Below are 18,533 nucleotides of genomic sequence, written 5' to 3'. Positions count from 1 at the left end.
TCTGCGTGTACAGATGTAAGATGCTCCTGGCCTCTTGACTTTTTAAATTCTGTATATGTATATTTCATTACCACGATGCAATGTTAAGGTATTAAACAATATAAAAATAGTTACAAGTCCTTTAACTACAGCGTGCCAATCAATTTGACCGCTCTACTTAATATTATGCACGGATGGCACTGCTGGGTTTCTATGTGTATATGCGGCTGACAAATTTTTAAAAAGGGCTGGACTAAGCATGGCCGTAAATGGATTTTAGTCCGGCCCACTAATCGACACTCAGGCGTGTGACGTGGTCGCAAGGCAACACATGCCACGCACACATCAGGAATTGTTGCTGCTCTGATCGGTCCATTGTGTCACATGTTGCGATGACATATTATATGACATATTTCCCACACGGAAGAGAGAATGCGCCACACAGCTCATTGCTGCTGCAAAGCAAACTAGTTTGGCAGCGGCGTGGGTGTTATGCCACGTATGTGTGTGAAAATAAACTACTCACCCACGTTCCCCCTTAGCCGCCACCTTCTAGATCATTTTCGCAATAAAATCAAATGCATCGTCTAGTCATCTCGGTCCCTTTATGGTTGTAGTAGGCACGATATCCATTGTTGTCACTATCTTTTTGAAGCGACGCCCCCCGACTTGTCTCCACGAGTATAGTTTAAGTGCGCGCAGCACTCAAGGATGACGCTAGCACATCAAGGTGGAGTTCATGCACTTCTTCTGGCGTCTTCCCTACTTCCCGAAAAACGCCGTAGCAAACCTGCTGTGTAGTGGTTTGCTGGCATGCATTTATTTTGAAGGCCGGGAAGTGTGAAGGAGGGGAAGTGTGGCATATAAATAAGTAATTTGTTGACTGCGACTTCATGTCTGTTGGACCCAGTTCGACCTAGTAAATTAGCCAGCTAATCATCTTTAAATGAACCTCTGCCGTTCGCATCTTTTTTTAAAGAATATGTTCTATGCAGGCCCACTAGTTGAGACATGGCATTCTGATTTATATTGCATTCGGGGAATATGAGTTAAGCAGCAAAAATCACTCGTTTTTTGTCCATCTCAGCGACCTCAGAGATGGCTAAAAACGGGTTGTTTAACGCTTATTCAGAAAACGCAATATTTATCAGAATGCCTTGTTTCAACTAGTGGAACATATTCAATTGGAACATATTCTTGAAACAAATATTTGCGCTAACTTCCCCTTTAAATACAGTTTCAAGATTTCCACCAATGTCCTTGATTTACAGTAACACTAAATCTAAAATCCATTTTGGTTGGTTTGGTTACAGCCTCATTGTACTCAAATTTTTACCTGTATAAAAGAATAATTTTTCTGTCTCCATTTTTGCATATTTTGTCCCACTTTACATGATCACTTTTTTTTCCTTATCAAAGGTGAAGGAATAACATTTCATTGTAGTCAAACGTCAAAACGGGTCAAATTTGTCTCATTCTGAATTTGTTGGTTAACTTAATGCACACATTTCACAGTAAAATGTTTCTGCTGAGACATTTTATTGAAACGTACATTCATGAGATGCATTGCCACTGAATTCAGTCGTACTTATGTAGAACATAATACTCATATACAATACACAATTTCGAAGAGGGAAACCCACAAGTTTTTTTTTTTTTTTTTTGCTGTTTGGAGTTGCCACAGAGTTGTTATTGTATTTTCTGACCTAAGCAATGCCAGCATCACATTACAACACACTACTACTTAACTTTGTGATGAAGAAACATTTGGACTTTGCTGTGAACAAACCAAACTGGGTGCTTGACCCCAAAAACATACTGCCATGATTATCCACAAATTTATCTCCAATTAAGGCCACACTGAAAAGAAAATATGTACTATCAAAAGAAAAAAAAAAAAGTCGTAATCTTACATGAATAAAGTAAAAACAACTCCGGAAAAAAAAAAGGTATCATCTCGATAACTTTTAACTGAGCGATCAAGTTGGTATCCCTGGACTTTATTCTCGTAATATTTTTAACAAAAAAATATTTACTAAAAAAAAAGTACACCCAATATTTTTTTATTTATTTTTTAATACGACTTACTTTTTGTAAGATTAAAATTACTTGTACAGTGGTGCCTAGAGATACCAGTTTAATGCATTCAATGACCTCGCTCATATCTCAAATCAGCTTTCCCCATTGAAATGAATGGAGATGCAATGAATCCGTGTCGCCCCCCCCAAAAAAAACATGAAAATTGCTCTCCACCTAACCTTTAAACATGCAAAATGAGAGCACAAAACATGACTTGGCCTAATGTTTTGGCCTTCCTTGTTGTTCTTCTGTGGGATATTAGCTTAATAGTGCATTAGCATCACCAACTAATATTGTCCTTCCACTGCAAGGAAATCAATGTCACTAGATGGTGGCTGGATTATGGACTTCGCTGGCGCCATCTAGTGAAGGAGGTCTGAAACGCACTCTTATTTTTTATTTTGCTAGTATATCAAGACCAAAAAAATCCATCCATTATCCAATCCGCTTATCCTCACAAGGGTCGCAATTAAAAAAGAAAAAAAAAAATCAGCCAAGTGACAGCTCAAAAAACTCGCAAGTGAAGGCATTCGTACCTCAAGGCACCACTGCATTCAATTTTTTTTCCTTTAAAGTGTGGTCATTATACTCTTCATAATTTCCCCCATGTGGTTTCCTTCATCTAAAAATTAAAAAACAAAGAAAGACGTAAACGCCTGCTTGAGCTGAAAAAGTGCACATGCACTGTTTATGCACACACTAGTTCATTGCCACAACAAAATATAAAAAGCTAATTGTGCGTGTTTGGTTTTTTTTTTTGGGATGACTTGAAGCAGCTTACTTTCTCCAGGTTGTTTTTAATCTACTTCTTTGGCTAAACTGGTCACTATGTACAATTTGTGCCGCCTTCCCGCATCCAAACATATCGGTGTCGTAAAAGGCAATAGAGAGTCCGAAAAACCCATCCACTCATCGAATTTGAGCCATTTCCTCCAGAAAAGGCGTTTTCATGCATCCGGTGCAGAGCTGGTCCATCCACAGCGGCGCCTCGTGCTGCAGAGGAGTGCGACGTGGGTAGAAGGTGTGTGAGAGGTCGTAGTTGAGAAGACAGCTGAGGGAGGCCATGTAGAGGTCCGAGAAGCGAGACAGGCGTCGGGAGAAGTAGGTGGGGTTGTGGCACGTTCGGAAGATGCTGCCGAATTGAGGGTTGAATAAGTTCTTAGTCATCACCCTGGGAAGCAAAGTTTAAAGGTTAGTCAAGTCAAATGATTAAGCAGAATGTTTGTCAACTTTCTTTTAGTGCAATTTTGATATTTAGTTTATAGACAATGTAGACGCACAAGTGTTCCCCTGCTGTATCACGGATCCTTTCCCTCCTGCATTTTCTGTACGGAAGCTTTTTATGTTGTTCTTGTCCATCACAGAAAATTCCTGCTAAATCGCATTGATCTCAGGTTTATTGCCCACCACTACTTAAACATATTTTTGTCAAGAATATGTCCTATGCAGGCCCACTACTTGAAACAAGGCCTTCTGATAAATATTGTGTTTGTGGAATATGGCAAAATCTACCCAAATTTAGCCATCTCAACGGGTGGCCATTTGTCAGTTATGCCGACTGAAAATGACATCACAGATGCTCAGGGCTCAGGTAACGACCAATCATGGCTTAGCTTCAGAAAACAGGTGAGCCATGATTGGTCGTTACCTGAGCCCTGAGCAACTGTGATGTCATTTTCAGTCGACAGAAGTGACAAAATGGCAGGCCCTAGGGATGGACAAAAACGGGTGGATTCCACAAAAAACAATATTTATCAGAATGCCTCGTTTCAACTAGTGAGCCTGCATAGAACATATTCTAGAAAAAAATATGCTTAAGTTGACTTCGTCTTTGAAGTCGTGGCACTAGTAGTAGTGCACCAGGAGTGGAAAAACATTTTACAAACAGTTTACTGTAAAGCTAAACATCAAACCAAGGATTACACATTTTGTATTTAATCAAACCACTCAGCTAGCTTCATGTTAAACAATGCAAAACTCCATAGAGTCTATCGAAACTGGCGTCAATGCTATAAATGTTTAAACAACTGATATTTGAAAACAAAATGGTGCAGCAAACCAAGCAGATTGACAAAATGCTAAGAAGAATGAATAAATACTGTATCTTAGTTGTATTTTTGTAATTTATTATTTGTTTAAGCAATTTTTTAGCCTTTGTGTTCCACCACCAAATCTGCATGTACATTCATGTACTGTACCCCCTGGTGGCCAAAGTGTGACTGCCAAAAGAAGCAGCACAATGTCCACTGAATTAAAGCATGACAATTTATCTGAAACTGTTAATTCTATATATTCTGAGTAATTATGTCATCAATATACATTCTTTACGAAGTACAATTCTGTACATAGCTATTCTAGATATTATTGAAAAAAAAAAAGATAATTTCTTTTTGTTGCAGGGCTGGAACTGATTAATGGCATCAGTTACAAGCATGACCATGAAACAAATTACTTGTAAGTCAAAGTACGACTGTATAGGTCAAAATGGTAAAAATAACACCCTCACAACTCAAACGGCTTCCCATCAAGTGTACTGTAATTCTTGATCCTTAGTGTATTTTGCCCAAAGAATGTCAGAGTCAAAGAGTAAACATCGTAGTGAATGAATGAAGTCACTCACCTGAGTTCTTCTCGCTCCTTCTGCCACTCGTCAAGCACCTGTTTGGAGTCAGGGTCACGGTGTGTCTGGGGAATCAAGAAAGAGTCAAAAAGACAGCCAAGCACATCTTTCCAAGACCTCGGCTTTCGCTTGGACCTGAAAGTCTCACCTGTAATCGTTCCATCAGGCCGGTGAGAGCCTGGAGCCAAGTGAGGCTGACAGAGTAGCGGTCGGTGCTGACGACTTTGGTTTCATGCTCCAGTTCGGGTACAATGGCGCCAGTACGCCAGCCGTGTCGTAGCGTCAGGTCCTGCCGTGAAGAAAAATTACTTTCTCACGCTAGAATGAGTATCTGCTGTACATCGGTCCAAGTTTGCACAAAACAAAACTTGAATAGGGGAACAACATGGCAAGCAAAACTCTCACCACAACTACCACATTGCGCAGCAAGCACTGCCCTCTAGTGCTGATTCTTATACTACAAAGCCAAAAAAAAAATCCTGCGATATCTTTAAAGACGGCCATTATTTCAACATATTTTTTGTGACATTTTTGTTTGCTGGTGATTTTCTAATGTGAAAGATGTGCCTTGGTAAACATAGTATCGAATGAACATACACTTACTGATGTTAGCAATTAAGAAGCTAATCGAGGACATGGCATGAGGCCACCTCAAGATGCCCGTCAGGCTTTGACACTTACAGCCAAGTCGCTATAAAGATGGTCTCCAAAGTAAAGAACCTTCGATCCTCGCCAGCCTGTCAACCTGAGAAAGTCAACCAGGTTTCCCTGCGAGAAAAGGCAAACACGCGTGTCAGTGATTGATGTGGAAACGCCACATTTCTGCACTCCACCTTACCTGATGAAAGTCGCCCACGCATTGTTTGCACACCGTCAATGTCAAGGCACTGACCTGTTTGTAGATGTGGCCTTTGTCTAAACTGCTGATCTTCTCCCAGCGAAGGTCTCCGTTTCCATCCAGACGCCGGAAGGGTCTGCAATGCACTTTGAACATTAACTCACATGAAAATAGAAAACGTCGTGAAATAATGATTCAATTCAAAACTATACTGCACATAAAAGGTAAATAAAAATAACACAGTAAAGTAAATATTTTAAAAATAGTTTGTAAAAATTCAATGCAACTGAACTGTACTTCGGCAGTGATTTTTGTTGCGAACCACTAGAGGGAGCCACACTATGAGAATCAAGAAACTTCCATCTAGAAGAAACCCCACATAATCCCAGGTGACTTTAATTCGCCTCTGTATCGTTTTTACTGGAACTAAGCACCTTTGAGGAGGAGGGGATCAACCCTGGCACACAAAACATACACATTTCCTGAATTGCTTTACGGCATACTCACTTCCTCCTTTCGCTATAAGGACGGAAGTCGATTCGAACGTCTACGCGCTATTACTGGTGTCATGGCAAAAGCCCCAAAAACAAACAAAAAAACAAAAGTATTTAAACAAAATTAGATTAATTGCCTCATCACTATTCATCTTTCACACAGCCACTGGAAATAGAAATGTAATTCAGTCCAACTTGCAGGCCAGCGAGAGCTCAGGATTTCAAAACACTATGCGCTGCCGCGCATGGGATATGTGGTTGACTTTGTCAAAACACTACCGCTTTTGTTCACATGACGCCGCCATAATCAACAAAAACTGACATCTGACAGTGTTGCTTTAGTCAGAATGCCGTGTTTCAACCAGTGGGCCTGCTGGGAACATCCTCGTGAGAAAAATATGTTTGGGTTGATTTCCGCTTCAAGCCCAAATTTGTGCAAATACAAATGTTTGTGAATGAGGCATGTCTTTAAATGCAACATTCTTTAGAGTGGAAGTTGTAGACGCATATTCTGTCTCATTATTTCCAGATTACAAAGATCTCTCTTTTTTTAAATAGAGACCAATTTAAATGCGACCAAAATTAGCGGTTTGAAATAAAAAGGCACAGGCAGACGCACCTGATTTCAAAATAAAACATATTTGACACTAATGATGAACAAAATATTTTTTCGGTACATACTTGACGCAGTCGGTGAAGAAGTGAGGTTTGTCCGCCTGCACGATGATGACATCAAAGAAGTCTCTCCACTCTTTGCCCACCATGTGCGTCATGCCTTTATCCCTACACACAAAAGTGAAAGCATCACTTAACACACTTGCGAGGCCAAACCGCCACAACACTACTTACACAAAGCTGAAGGGACTGTTGGTGATAAGGAAAAGTTTCTTTCCGTGACTGACGAGTCGGTGCAAAACGGCATCCGTCTCTTCTCCTCTCAGAATGAACTTGTCTGGACACAAAGACGACAACCCACAGACAAATGCGGCGTTGTCCTGACTTGAAAAATCTTACCAAGGTCTTGCATGATCCACTTGTACATGAAGCCTTTGAGGTGGACCATTCCAATCGCTTCCTGAAAGTCACAAAGGGAAAATGTTCTTTCAGCGAACTGATACTTTGGTGCAAGATGCTGACACTCATACGCACCATTTGTTCGGTCTCATCTGTGACAGACCCAGCACATATAGATAACAAATCAGGCATTTAACAGTTTTGCTCGCACTATGCGAGTTGTGTTCCGATAAACTCAACGCAGAACACCACATACACACACACATTAAGATTATGTTCCACCACTGATATCGAAATGAAGAGATTTCAGGACATCACACATGATCTCACAAAAACGGAGACATACAAACATTTGTGGGCATGTGCCGATATTGCCAAGTCTTTCTCAAGAGGACCAGTGTTGAATATGTCATCTTCAATAAAAAGACTTGCTTTGGAAAATACTTCCTGCCATCTAGGGAACCCGCATATATGCTACCAGAAAAAAAAAAAAAACCACACATCGGATAGTTACCGCCACCTCCTTGTTCATCTATCAGAGAACTTCTTCAGTCCACTGAGTCAAATGGAGACATCAGTATTCCTCACACACTTGAAGATTTTTGGTCATAAAAACTGAGCACATTAAATATTTAAGATTGTCGACCCGACCCGCTTTAGACCATATTAGCGGGACAAATACACTTTAAACTAATAATCTTATAAAACAGTCGGGCGGTGTCGTTGTTGGTCGGGAAGTGGCAACATTGGGACAAAAACAGCCCAATTGTCTTGATGTGCGTACCTAGCCTTACTTGTGTGTCACTGCAAGTGAAAAGCCTTGTCGGTCAGGGTCAAGAATTACCGTATTATTTTTTGCCCAACCAGGCTATTTTACTCAGCAGATTCCTGTGCTTCCAGCTGAGGAACGTCCAAGCACTGTTTCTTTCAAGATCTCAGTAGGAGCCGAAGGCCAACAAAAATAAGGTGCAAAGGGGGGCAGTCTCAGCCCATGAACGCGAGACGCGGCTGAAGTTAAGACACCAACCACTGAGGAGATACATTGGTACCTTCCGATACCATCTTAAGTACACTTTGTGGAATTCTCTTTGTTTTATGTTTGATTTGACACTAAACTTCAACTAAGGAGTGGCATTATACTTTTTTGAACAACTGTTGACCATCTACCAAACTGCTGCTTCTTGTCAAGTGAGTCGAGTTCACTGCCAGCAAACGGCGCTCGTACCCTCAAGTATGCGTTCACAAACCAACGCAAAAAAAGAAAAAGAAAAACACGGCCACTGTGTTCAACGATGCATTTGGAAGCAAAATCTCTAGTTGGATGAATGAATTGGGGCAAGAAAAAAAAAACACTTTCAATTTCATAACACAGATTAAAGCTTGTATCATATTCTTACTTTTTATGTGATAAAAACACTCTTTTAATATATATTGTAAATTTATCTCTATTGCAATTGCGGGGACACAGAACTTTTTTACATCTAAAAAAATGTTGAACTTCATTTCTCCAGGTGTGTTTGTGGATATCAAAAAATTCTCTCCAGTATGGGCGGTTTCCACAAGCTAAGACTGCAGTAGGGACTTATTTTGAGAGAACCGTTAACTTCACACTCTAATGCAAGCTGTACACTGACGACTTTACGTTGTAGCAAAGTGTCATTACTTTCAGTGCTGTCCCATAAAAAGAGAAGACAATATTTACAAATATACAAGGGGTTGATTCACTTTTGTGACATACTTTATAATACTACATGAACGAGACCCAACAATGAAAATGAATATGGGTAAAATGAGCACTCATTCCACATTATCAAACAAACAAAAAACTGCTCAATGATTATTGACTGGCAACAAGAACAAACCTTTGAAAACGGCAAGTGCACTGACAAAATAATCAATACGGCCTTTCCCCCCATATCTGAGCATCTTGGGTCAGATATACAGTATTCCTTGATCAATAGGGCATTTACTAAACACGTACTATTGACTGAGCTAAAGGCAAATGTACATTTTGTTTTATATTTGGTGTCAAATGACAATAGGTTTTCATAGGAATTGCGCCATGTCAGACGAGGGGCAGAGGTGCCGCAATGCGGGCTGTTTTCCTTGCCATCAACACAGACCGTAAAAACGTACGGATTTCACAGTCTAAATTCAAATACTTACCGAGACATCTTTGGAGAGGTGAACTGGATCGTAATCAATGTCGTTGGTGATGAAGAAATCATTCGCCACGGCCAAGAGGGTCATCTCAGGGATGGAGAAAATGTCCATGAACTGTTTCACCTTCGGGCCCTGTTGCAAAGTACCACAATAAGGAAAAGCGCTCAACATTCGCAGCTAGATTTAATTGTGACCTTTCTTTTCTCCCCCAACATTCATCATGGCACGGCAAAAAATTGCAGGCTGGGCTGAGATCTGTTTGACTGAGATGCTTTTGAAAGGGGATTAGAACATGAAGCAGGAGAGCATATTCAAATTCCAAACGTCAGTGTGAGTTTCCCCTGATGAGCAATTAGAACAAACAAAACTTTGTGACGTCCGACAGACTGGACGGAGGGGGGGGAGAACCATCTGATCTGAAAGCTTCATGACGACAAAGGTCCAAACGAGTTTACAAAACACAACCATGATCGCTTATGTAAGCACACAACACAGACGGTTGGATATTTAATATATTTACATAATCCTTACGACAACAGAGTTTAGGCAAAAAAAAAAAAAAATTTTTTTTTATTTTATTTTTATTTTCATGCATTCCTTGAAGTTAACTCAAAACACTTGAATCTCAAATCATCATTCCCCATAGAAAATAATGGAAATGCCATGAATCTGTTCCAGCCTGGCCATAAAACACACGCATTTCTGTAGTGGTTTTGTAGTGGACTTTATATTAAAAAAACATACCCTAATGGCATCATTGAAAAGAATGTAAAGAAATAGTATTCTAGCTTTTGACACATCACTTGTTTTTTGTTTGATTTTTTACATTGTGTTGCTCCTTAAAGTGTCCGTACGTGCCTTGGCCAACACAGTATATCAGACATACGGATATACATGGAGCTGGTCAAAATTCCTTAGTATGCTGCTGCGATATTGGTAGTCGGAACAAGAATATACACCTGTGAGTATTGATGTATTATCTGTCTACAAGTGTTGCTCCGCCGTTTGTGTCGAAATATCCATTTCTTAAAGGGTTATAACACCATGACATTGGCTAGGTTTACATGGACAACATTTCTTAATCCGATCAGAGTTCGGATTAAAATTATGATAGGATGCACTGTTTTCATGGACACTAAAAATATTGATCGATTATACACTTTTGATCGGAACAAATTAATTTGACATGCACAGATTGAGCAAATATACTGGAAGTAGTAGTAGAAGAAGAAGCCGTAACGATTTCTGTGTCAACAAAACACCGCTCCGTCCATTTCCACTTTAAATGTTAGCGTTATACCGCATTTTTTTACCCATTTGCGCTGTTACGTCACATTCACACTTCCTAAAGGAGCTGCAAATATACCAGTTCAGTCTTGCATCCACCATGTCTTTCTCTTCCGGGAATAACAGAAATGCGTATACTGTATATGCGTATACGCCACAGACATACGCAGTAAAGATGGTTTGTTCCAAAATTTAAGAATAAGTGTTTTCAGGCACGCCGATCGAATAAACAATCGACATAAACCACCTCTCTCGTTCTGAATAAAATCTTGATCGGAATGTGCTCGATCAGGTCAGAATATTCCGAATGGGGTGTGTACATGAAGCATTTTCATTCCAATCAGACATTTAATCCGAATAAATGCGTTCATGTAAACGTAGCCACTGAGGCTATTTGTCGGGCCGTCTATGATGTTTTGCATTGTTTGTTAGCTTGTTAGCATTAAGCTAAACTGTCTTATCCAAAGCAAAGTTAGGCGGTTGTTTGAATCACATAATGCTGTAATTTGATTGACAGTAAACTTCAACTGGGAGAAGCAATAAAGACTTGAACTTCTTGAAGCCTGTTTTTGGAGAAATGTTTACTATTGGTCAAACTGCTGCTTGTTGTGAAATTGGGTTAACTTAAGTTCACAGCCACCAAAAAGCGCTCGTATCTCTTTGCTCACAAGTCAAAGCAAACATCAGCCGAACCACGGGTCGTAACCCGAAAAACACTCAAGTCGGGTCACTCGTCTCTCAAGGCGGCACCGTATTATAAAACGTATATTCACTTTTCCGTAGAAGCCACTATCCAGCTGCAGAGGGATGTGGTAGGTTCCCCCGTAGAGCTTGAGGACCTCCTCGTCTGGCACTGGCCTCAGACCCCTAAAACCAAATATCAAAAATGAAATTACAGAACGCCCCAAAAGTACACTTCTTTTGCTCTATTTCGTTTCAGATATCATTCGGACAGACATGAGGCCATCAGCATTTGTCAGCTAGCTTAGACTTTGCTCTTTAGGCAAGCATATCACTTTTGCCTGTGGCTCGCCAATTGACATTGGACCAGCATTGGTAACGTTTTGCTGCCAACACAAGTAGTTCAGCGCCAGTTTGCTATTTATGGCCATCACAAATAGTGTCATTTACGCTAACCGTGACAAGTTTCTCAAAAACGGCTCTGTTCTTGACAAACACACAGTGGTGGCAAGAACAGGCCTGCCTGACTAGAACAGCAAACTCCAAGGAAAGCCAATACGGTGGGCTGCACTGGAACTCCACATCAACCAAATCTTGATTCAGTGGATGCTTCAGAGAGTGATAAAGCTTTAGCCGTACAGACTTTTGGTTGTTCAAAGGCTTCGAGTTTCAGATTACGATGCTCAACAACCTGAAGTCGATATGAGTAAAGGATTATCACTCAACAGGGTGTTTGCTGAATTGAGCTTTTGATAAGGCCGGGCCCCCGCGCACACCTCCGGGTAAACTCCCTTGGCTTTGCACGAACGCCTGCTCTAGGCGTAGCGATAGACCGATTACCCTCTGGGCTGATTATCGGCTCCAATATTCTGTTTTTTGACGAATATCGGCATCGGCTCTTAAAAATCTGATGGCGGATAAATCAATTTATAACTGCGTTAACTTCAAGGAACTATTTTTTTTTTTCAGTTAACTTTATAAGAGATTCTACTGACCCTGGAAACACTGCACTTTTATAAAAAAAAAAAAAAAATCTAAACAAACATTTGAAATTTTAACATTTGTCATTTAGAAATTTTGTGGGACTTTATTTACTGTACAAAACTATATGGAGCAAAGCCTAAGCTGTCAAAAAATGATGGTCTCACTGTCTGGCCGAATGACATTTTCAAAACATGACTTGTATAGTGAATTCTGCTACGCCTTGCATATGTTAGCACAACAGCAAATTATTTTTCACCTGTATACTGTTCCTGGCTGAATGTAATGAAAGGCGTCCATCTTCATCAGGAGACCCTAAAATGGGAGAAGCCATTTCACCTCAAGATGCTGCTTCAGGGAAATGTGAGAGCATTTACCTTTTGGATATCATAGTGAAGCCCCCGAGCTGCAAAGTTGGGAATGTAATCATATTTGAGGATTCCCTCGGGGTACTGTGGAGCAGAAGGACGAAACGGGAAGTTTGTGTGCGTTTGTGTGAGATGGCATTTTGAATATCCCGTCTCCAAACTAGCCCAAACCTTGAAGTGCTCAATGAGAAAGTCCCTGGCTGTGTCGTAAATCATCGTGTTGAGCGCATTGGAATACAGAGCCAGCGTGTAGTCGTAGTCAAAGCCGTAGATGTCCACCTCGGCCAAGCTGACCTCGTTGTTGGCGTAGATGGCCGACGAGTTGAGGGACTTGCACGCCCCGGGTGGAATTAGTTCTGACCATGGAAAGGAAGCGAGTACAGGTTCAACAATTCATTGACTAATCGACAATTATTTTGAAAATTGATTCATTGTTTATATAAATGTAACTTGTTAATGTCCAAATCCTTAGAGTTTCAGTCTCTCAACAGCCACTATTCTCCCATTTCTGTAGTCCTCCGTTAAAGCAGACGGAAGCACCGTTGCGTCTTTCTACCTTTAAAGCCTGGACAGCGGATACATCACTGTCCTTTTTTTAATCCAATTCTCCGTCTCTTAGCCAATTTAATGCATCAGAATATACACGTGACGGTGTCGCGAGACCGCGTAGGATGTCATGGAATTTTTTCGAGCCGTAGGTAGTCTAATGGCGGACGCCGTCGATCGCCGGGAGCTCTGATTACAGTAAGTAAAGTAACGGCAGTGCTATATAGACGATGCGCACGACCAGTGGAACCAGTCGAAAGTGATATGATATAGTTTGTAGACATTTACGATATTGACGTCTTTGTAACAGAAGAGACGATGGTAATTTCCACTCGATTTTTTAAAAATGAAAATAGTGCTTCTCTTGCACTGACACGTTATTTTTACATCTTCGATTGAAACTGTAAATAATAATAAATTTTGCCTGTGTGAAAGCCACATGTCTAAGCTCTTTAATTCTATCGGAATTATGTTTCTGTCTGCTACAGGGGCTGAAATATTAATCATTTTGTAATAATAATAATTATTATTATTAAAATAATTGTTAAATGCAGCCCTTAGTAAAGTTTTGAGATTTTTTTTTAACATGGAGCTGACTGAACAAGGATTGACAGAAACATCCTGCCCTGTTTTTTAAAAATGAAAATATTACGATTAGAGAACATTTCCACTGAGAAATTGCTAGCAAGCATATCGTCGCTGTCCTGTAAAAATACACATGTCCAATTTGGGAATCTTTTTTAATTTTCACATTAATGAGATATCTGTACCGCGGAAACACCATTCATGTAAAAATAAGAGAAAAAAAAAATGGAGATATGCGTTTTTCTGCAGGACAGCGACGATATGTGGGGGAAAAAAAACACGAAAATTCACACAGACCACATAGAAGCTATAACAAGCATTACACATATAAAAATGGTATATTTATATAAAATACAATTCTATTTTGAACAACACAAAGTGCAGTCTGTCTAAATGATCTTCTAAGGCTAGTCCACCTCCACATTCCTATAATGATCAATTAAAAATGGTTTGAATTTTGTTTAAATATTGTGATGTTTCCACACTGTTTCATCATCATTTCAAGACCAAGCCCAACTCACACACAAAGAAAAGCTTCAGCGCACAGAAAAAATAAATAGTTTCAATAACCCCAAAATGTTGATCTTGCAAAGGAAATAGGAAGCCCAATGTAGCTCAGCGGAGGACCCAGCTGACTTCAATTTGGAGGGCCTGGCAAAATGTCAGGAAGTCGCATAATGTGTGCTTCTCAACTGATTTCATCTATGGCATATCCAGCTAAACGCGATCCCATCAGCGTCTTTTACATTTTGTTTTGTTAATCACAGAGATGGGACGCAACATCCCTTCCATAGACAAACACGCACAATCAGCATTCGCAGTCTTGTATTTGCACAGGAACACAGGAAAGCAGATTACATGAGGAGTTTACAAAGTGCCTCTGAGTGATATGATAGAGTGTGGCTGAGGGGTTGGTGTGGGACATTGGGGCATGCAGCTGGACATGCACCCACCACATTTGGCTTCAACATTTTATTTAAAAAGTTAAGTCAAACTGCCACCTAGCATTTACATTATCAAGAGGCCTCTCGTATTTGTTGCATTCACTTACCGCTTTTCCTCTTAAAATTGGGTTAATTAAAATGTATTTTTTGCACTCATTGAATAATTTGTATCAGTACAACTTTTTATGTACGCGTAACATTTTTGTATTTCTTTTTTTTAATAAATATTTGGTAAATTAATCAGGATGATATTATAATTTACAGAAAATGATCATATATTTTACATACTCAAAGTATTTTTTTAATCTCTGTCCTGACGCGGCTCCTCTGTCCTGTCAAATTTTCCCTTAAAACACAAGTTTGCCACACTTAATGCAGTAAAATATATTTTTTCTGAAATCTTTGGGAGAGTTTCATGAAAATGTTACAACCAAGTGGTGATGCCGTATGTGGTGAACTAAAGCAGTTTGAAGCAAGGACTAGAACATCAATGATGTGGTGACAACTTCACATGCTATTTTCAGCTCAACCTCATTTGAAACAACCATCCACTACTAGTGCACGACTACACACAACTATTAGGATATTTCTGTCATATGCATGACAACGCTGAACACTAGAAGGCACAATTTTGCATACTAGTGGGACATTTTACTAGCGAGGCAAAACTGCACTACATAGTTCACAACTGCAAGCAACTAGTACAACTGGTGACATTATAAAATCTACTAGTTATATTAACATCTAACATTTCACAAGCAGTAGTAGTAGTAGTAGTAGTAGTAGTAGTAGTAGTAGTAGTAGCACACAAATGTCAACTAGTGCACAGGTTTGTCTCACTAGTAATGTAGCCAAAATTGTCATGTGTTACATTCAACTAGTTGCATGTAGCGCACTAGTAGTACCGTGAAAATAGACGATTACATAGATAGAGAGGAAAAAAATGGGCTTCCGACTATGCTTAGTTCGACAATTTTTCAAAAAGTTTTCCGGTTATCGTTTATCGCCTACAAGATGGGCGTCCCTCATAGGCGGATAGGTGGACCGGTCCGTCAAATAGGCGGAATCCCCAGCTCTGCCTACTAGGGCTGTGTAATTAATCAAAATTCAATTACAATTACGATTACGGCACACCACAATTACAAAATGGGCATAATCGTAAAAAATGATTATTAATATGCATATATATCCAATGCACTGTTTTTATGCACAAGGAAATTATACTTGAATGTATACATTTGCACCTTTTTTTATTTTATAATATCTAATTTTATAAATATTGTTTGGTCCAAAAGGAACTTACATAATTAGTGTTTCAAAGTAATGCATTTGTCTTAATATTTTTTACGTTTACACACATTCTTGTTTTGTACCAAAAAAATAAAAGATCGTTTGAATAATCGTGATTTCAATTATTACCAGAAAAAAAAAAAAGATTTCTTTAATAATCGAGCAGCCCTACTGCCTACTAGTATGTCCAAGTGTGCAGAAATGTCATACGTAGTGGAAAAATGCGTCTAGTGAGTCGTTCTGCAAGCGCTCTTAACTTAATTGCTAAGATCCTAAGCTGAATACCACGGCTGTCGAACAAAAATGCATATTAGCTTCTACTGGCCGTGTTTTTGCTCATGTGTGTTTTGGAAAAGCGAGTCTGAGAGAAGTTGCAGGCGGTTCTGGTTTTATTTTTCATTGAGGATTCAACAACAACACTAAATCAAACGCCACGCGAGAAGTTCAAGTGGCAAGAGTTCAAGACACGAAGGTTATTTCGAGAATCGATGGACGATTATAAATATGTCAACTAGTTTCTCATTCTACTGACCATGAACCAGCCGTCTCAAATCAGCGTAACGAGCCCACATGTAGGACTTGTGGTCCACGGGAGCTGCGGTGGCAGTGGACGTTGACGCCCGCCTCCTCGCGCCAGTCACACCGGGCGCGCCCGTCGGCTCCTCGGCTCGCTGTCCGGCCGCCGCCGCCGCCGCCGCCGCGTTAGCCGCGGGGAGCGGCTCGCTGCACGGTTGCACGTCGCCACTCGGTCCCCCGGAGCCCCCGGAGGAGCAACTGCTTCGCTCTTTTGTCCCGTCGTGGCCGCGTAACGTGATGCAGCACACGCGGATCACTTTGGGGGATTGTTTTCGCCTTCCTCCGCTCCAGAGGCCGCGGGTCAGCGACGTGGCTGCAATTTTCAGCGACATTGCAAGCGTCTAAATAATAAGTTAAGCTGATTGAGCGTCAATGTCAACAACTAGTGAAGCCACACGTACTCGTACTCATACTCTTCCAGTATCAGCACGTCCCCTAAATGCAAAAGGGGCGGGACATCCGATAAAGCAGCCAATCATCAACACAAAGTACATTTCCACTGGACCTGCAATGGAGAGTTGTTTACACCATCAGTGGTGGGAAGTACCTTTGTACAAATACTTCAGTTAGTACTTGAGTACAGTAATGAAATCAAAATATGTTGTTACTTTTCTGAGGAAGTAAGAAAGAATTTGTACTTAATTAATTTTACTTCAGTATTCGTTACCTTTCAGGGAAAGTAATGACGTGTGTAAATTCTACATTACTGCTTTAACAAAGTACCAAAGTATTAGTACTTTGTTTCTTCATCCAACAGTCTAGATCTGCACAGTAACAAAGTACAAAAACATTTTGTCACTTTTTGGTGGAAGAAACAAATTATGAAAAATCTTCTACAATAAAGGCTATATCAATACAGTAATGAGGTGCAAAGACTTACTTTTCCATGAAAGTTTCCATGAAAAAAACTGAAATGCAAATACTTTGTTACTTTTCCGGGGAAGAAATGAAGTACGAAAGGTCTACTTCAGTAAAGTCTACATTAGTACACGAACAAAGTACAAATATTTTATCATGCTGATGTAGACTTCGTAATTAAGTACTTAGTAAATGCAAACCTTCTTATTATTATTATTATTTTTTTCAAAATACAAGCAGGAAGGTGTATACCTTTACTCATATGATTTCACTCTCTTCTACATTAAAAAAAAGGCTTGATGCCCTAGAAAAGTGTGTTTTGTTTACAAGTGCTGTATTTCTGTTTTGTATTTATAGGCAGTTTCATAGTTGTGTAACTGATCTTAGTGTATAGTTTTTGGTTCCATTTTAAAATGCACTAAACATTTTCAGCTAAAAAAAACTTAAGGCCACAATGTCGCCTTCAATTTCAATCACGGCATAATTTATAAACATGTCAGGAATGCTGGTACAAGCTGCAAAGTTTAATACAAGTTGAATATATTTTCATCTTAATTGCCTTTACTGTATTTTACTTTTGTACATACCTTAAAGAACTGAAGCTGTAAGATACTGATGGTCATATAAGAGCCTGGTGCGATTATGCCCCGATTTACATATGATCTGATTAGTTGATTAATCGCAACTACTGTTGGTGATTAGTCGACTAGCAAAATAATAGTTTGTGGCTGCCCTACTTGACATGCTTGCACCAAAAAGCCATTGCGTATTGCATTTGGATGGCAGAAGAACCACAATAGGGCACAGTGACAAGCATGGTAACGATTTCAAATAAATCGAACTGAATCGAAAATTGGGAAATGAAAATCGAAAATCGATTTGGGGGTTGAGTGAATCGTTACATCCTAATACATACACATCCAGCCATTATCCGAGCTGCTTATCTTATCCTCACGAGGGTTACGGGCAAACAAACATTGACACTCACAATCACATTTGAGGAAAATTTGGAGTGTTCCCTCAACCTACCATGCATGTTTTTGGAATGTGGGAGGAAACATGAGTACAGGGAGAAAACCCAGGCAGGCATGCAGTCAATATTCAAATGAAGGTCAAAATTAGTTTTTAGGGGACAGTTATTCTCTTTGAATAACCCGATTTAAACTGCAATGCACGGACGTCATGACGCAAATAGACGTAATTACCGTCAATAAAACACATCGGATCTAT

General features: G+C 39.9%; 2 protein-coding genes across 2 annotated transcripts in view; both read right to left on the bottom strand.

Annotated features, from left to right (window-relative positions):
• Positions 1 to 558, bottom strand: part of rap1gapa (RAP1 GTPase activating protein a) — an 81,232-nt gene extending 80,674 nt beyond the window's left edge. The window contains exon 1 of the mRNA XM_086031410.1: positions 506 to 558. The gene's annotated coding sequence lies outside the window, so the exon portion shown is untranslated. The remainder of the gene's footprint in view (positions 1 to 505) is intronic.
• A 943-nt stretch (positions 559 to 1,501) lies between these two features.
• On the bottom strand, positions 1,502 to 16,889 carry nt5dc2 (5'-nucleotidase domain containing 2). The gene is made up of 14 exons (XM_086031330.1): positions 16,402 to 16,889; positions 12,676 to 12,860; positions 12,514 to 12,588; positions 12,396 to 12,451; positions 11,248 to 11,341; positions 9,191 to 9,319; positions 7,025 to 7,085; positions 6,860 to 6,962; positions 6,692 to 6,793; positions 5,571 to 5,652; positions 5,360 to 5,446; positions 4,827 to 4,967; positions 4,679 to 4,743; positions 1,502 to 3,229 (listed from the first exon to the last, which is right to left on the bottom strand). The coding sequence occupies exons 1-14, from the start codon at positions 16,775 to 16,777 to the stop codon at positions 2,968 to 2,970; spliced, it is 1,818 nt and encodes a 605-aa protein (XP_085887456.1). The 5' UTR covers positions 16,778 to 16,889; the 3' UTR covers positions 1,502 to 2,967.
• Positions 16,890 to 18,533: the final 1,644 nt, after the last annotated feature.

This window comes from Filicampus tigris, chromosome 1, assembly GCF_054856515.1.
Source record: "Filicampus tigris isolate MCC_2025a chromosome 1, RoL_Ftig_1.0, whole genome shotgun sequence".
Lineage (NCBI taxonomy): Eukaryota > Metazoa > Chordata > Actinopteri > Syngnathiformes > Syngnathidae > Filicampus > Filicampus tigris.
Note: the sequence above shows the minus strand (reverse complement) of the source record. Positions and strands in the feature narration are given on the sequence as shown.

Excerpts from the sequence above, each read along its gene's own strand:
- nt5dc2 (XM_086031330.1), bottom strand. The coding sequence starts at position 16,777 with ATGTCGCTGAAAATTGCAGCCACGTCGCTGACCCGCGGCCTCTGGAGC. Across the intron at positions 4,968-5,359 it reads ATCTTTATAGCGACTTGGCT|GACCTGACGCTACGACACGG; the intron begins GTAAGTGTCAAA and ends TCTTCACGGCAG. Across the intron at positions 4,744-4,826 it reads GCCTGATGGAACGATTACAG|ACACACCGTGACCCTGACTC; the intron begins GTGAGACTTTCA and ends TTGATTCCCCAG.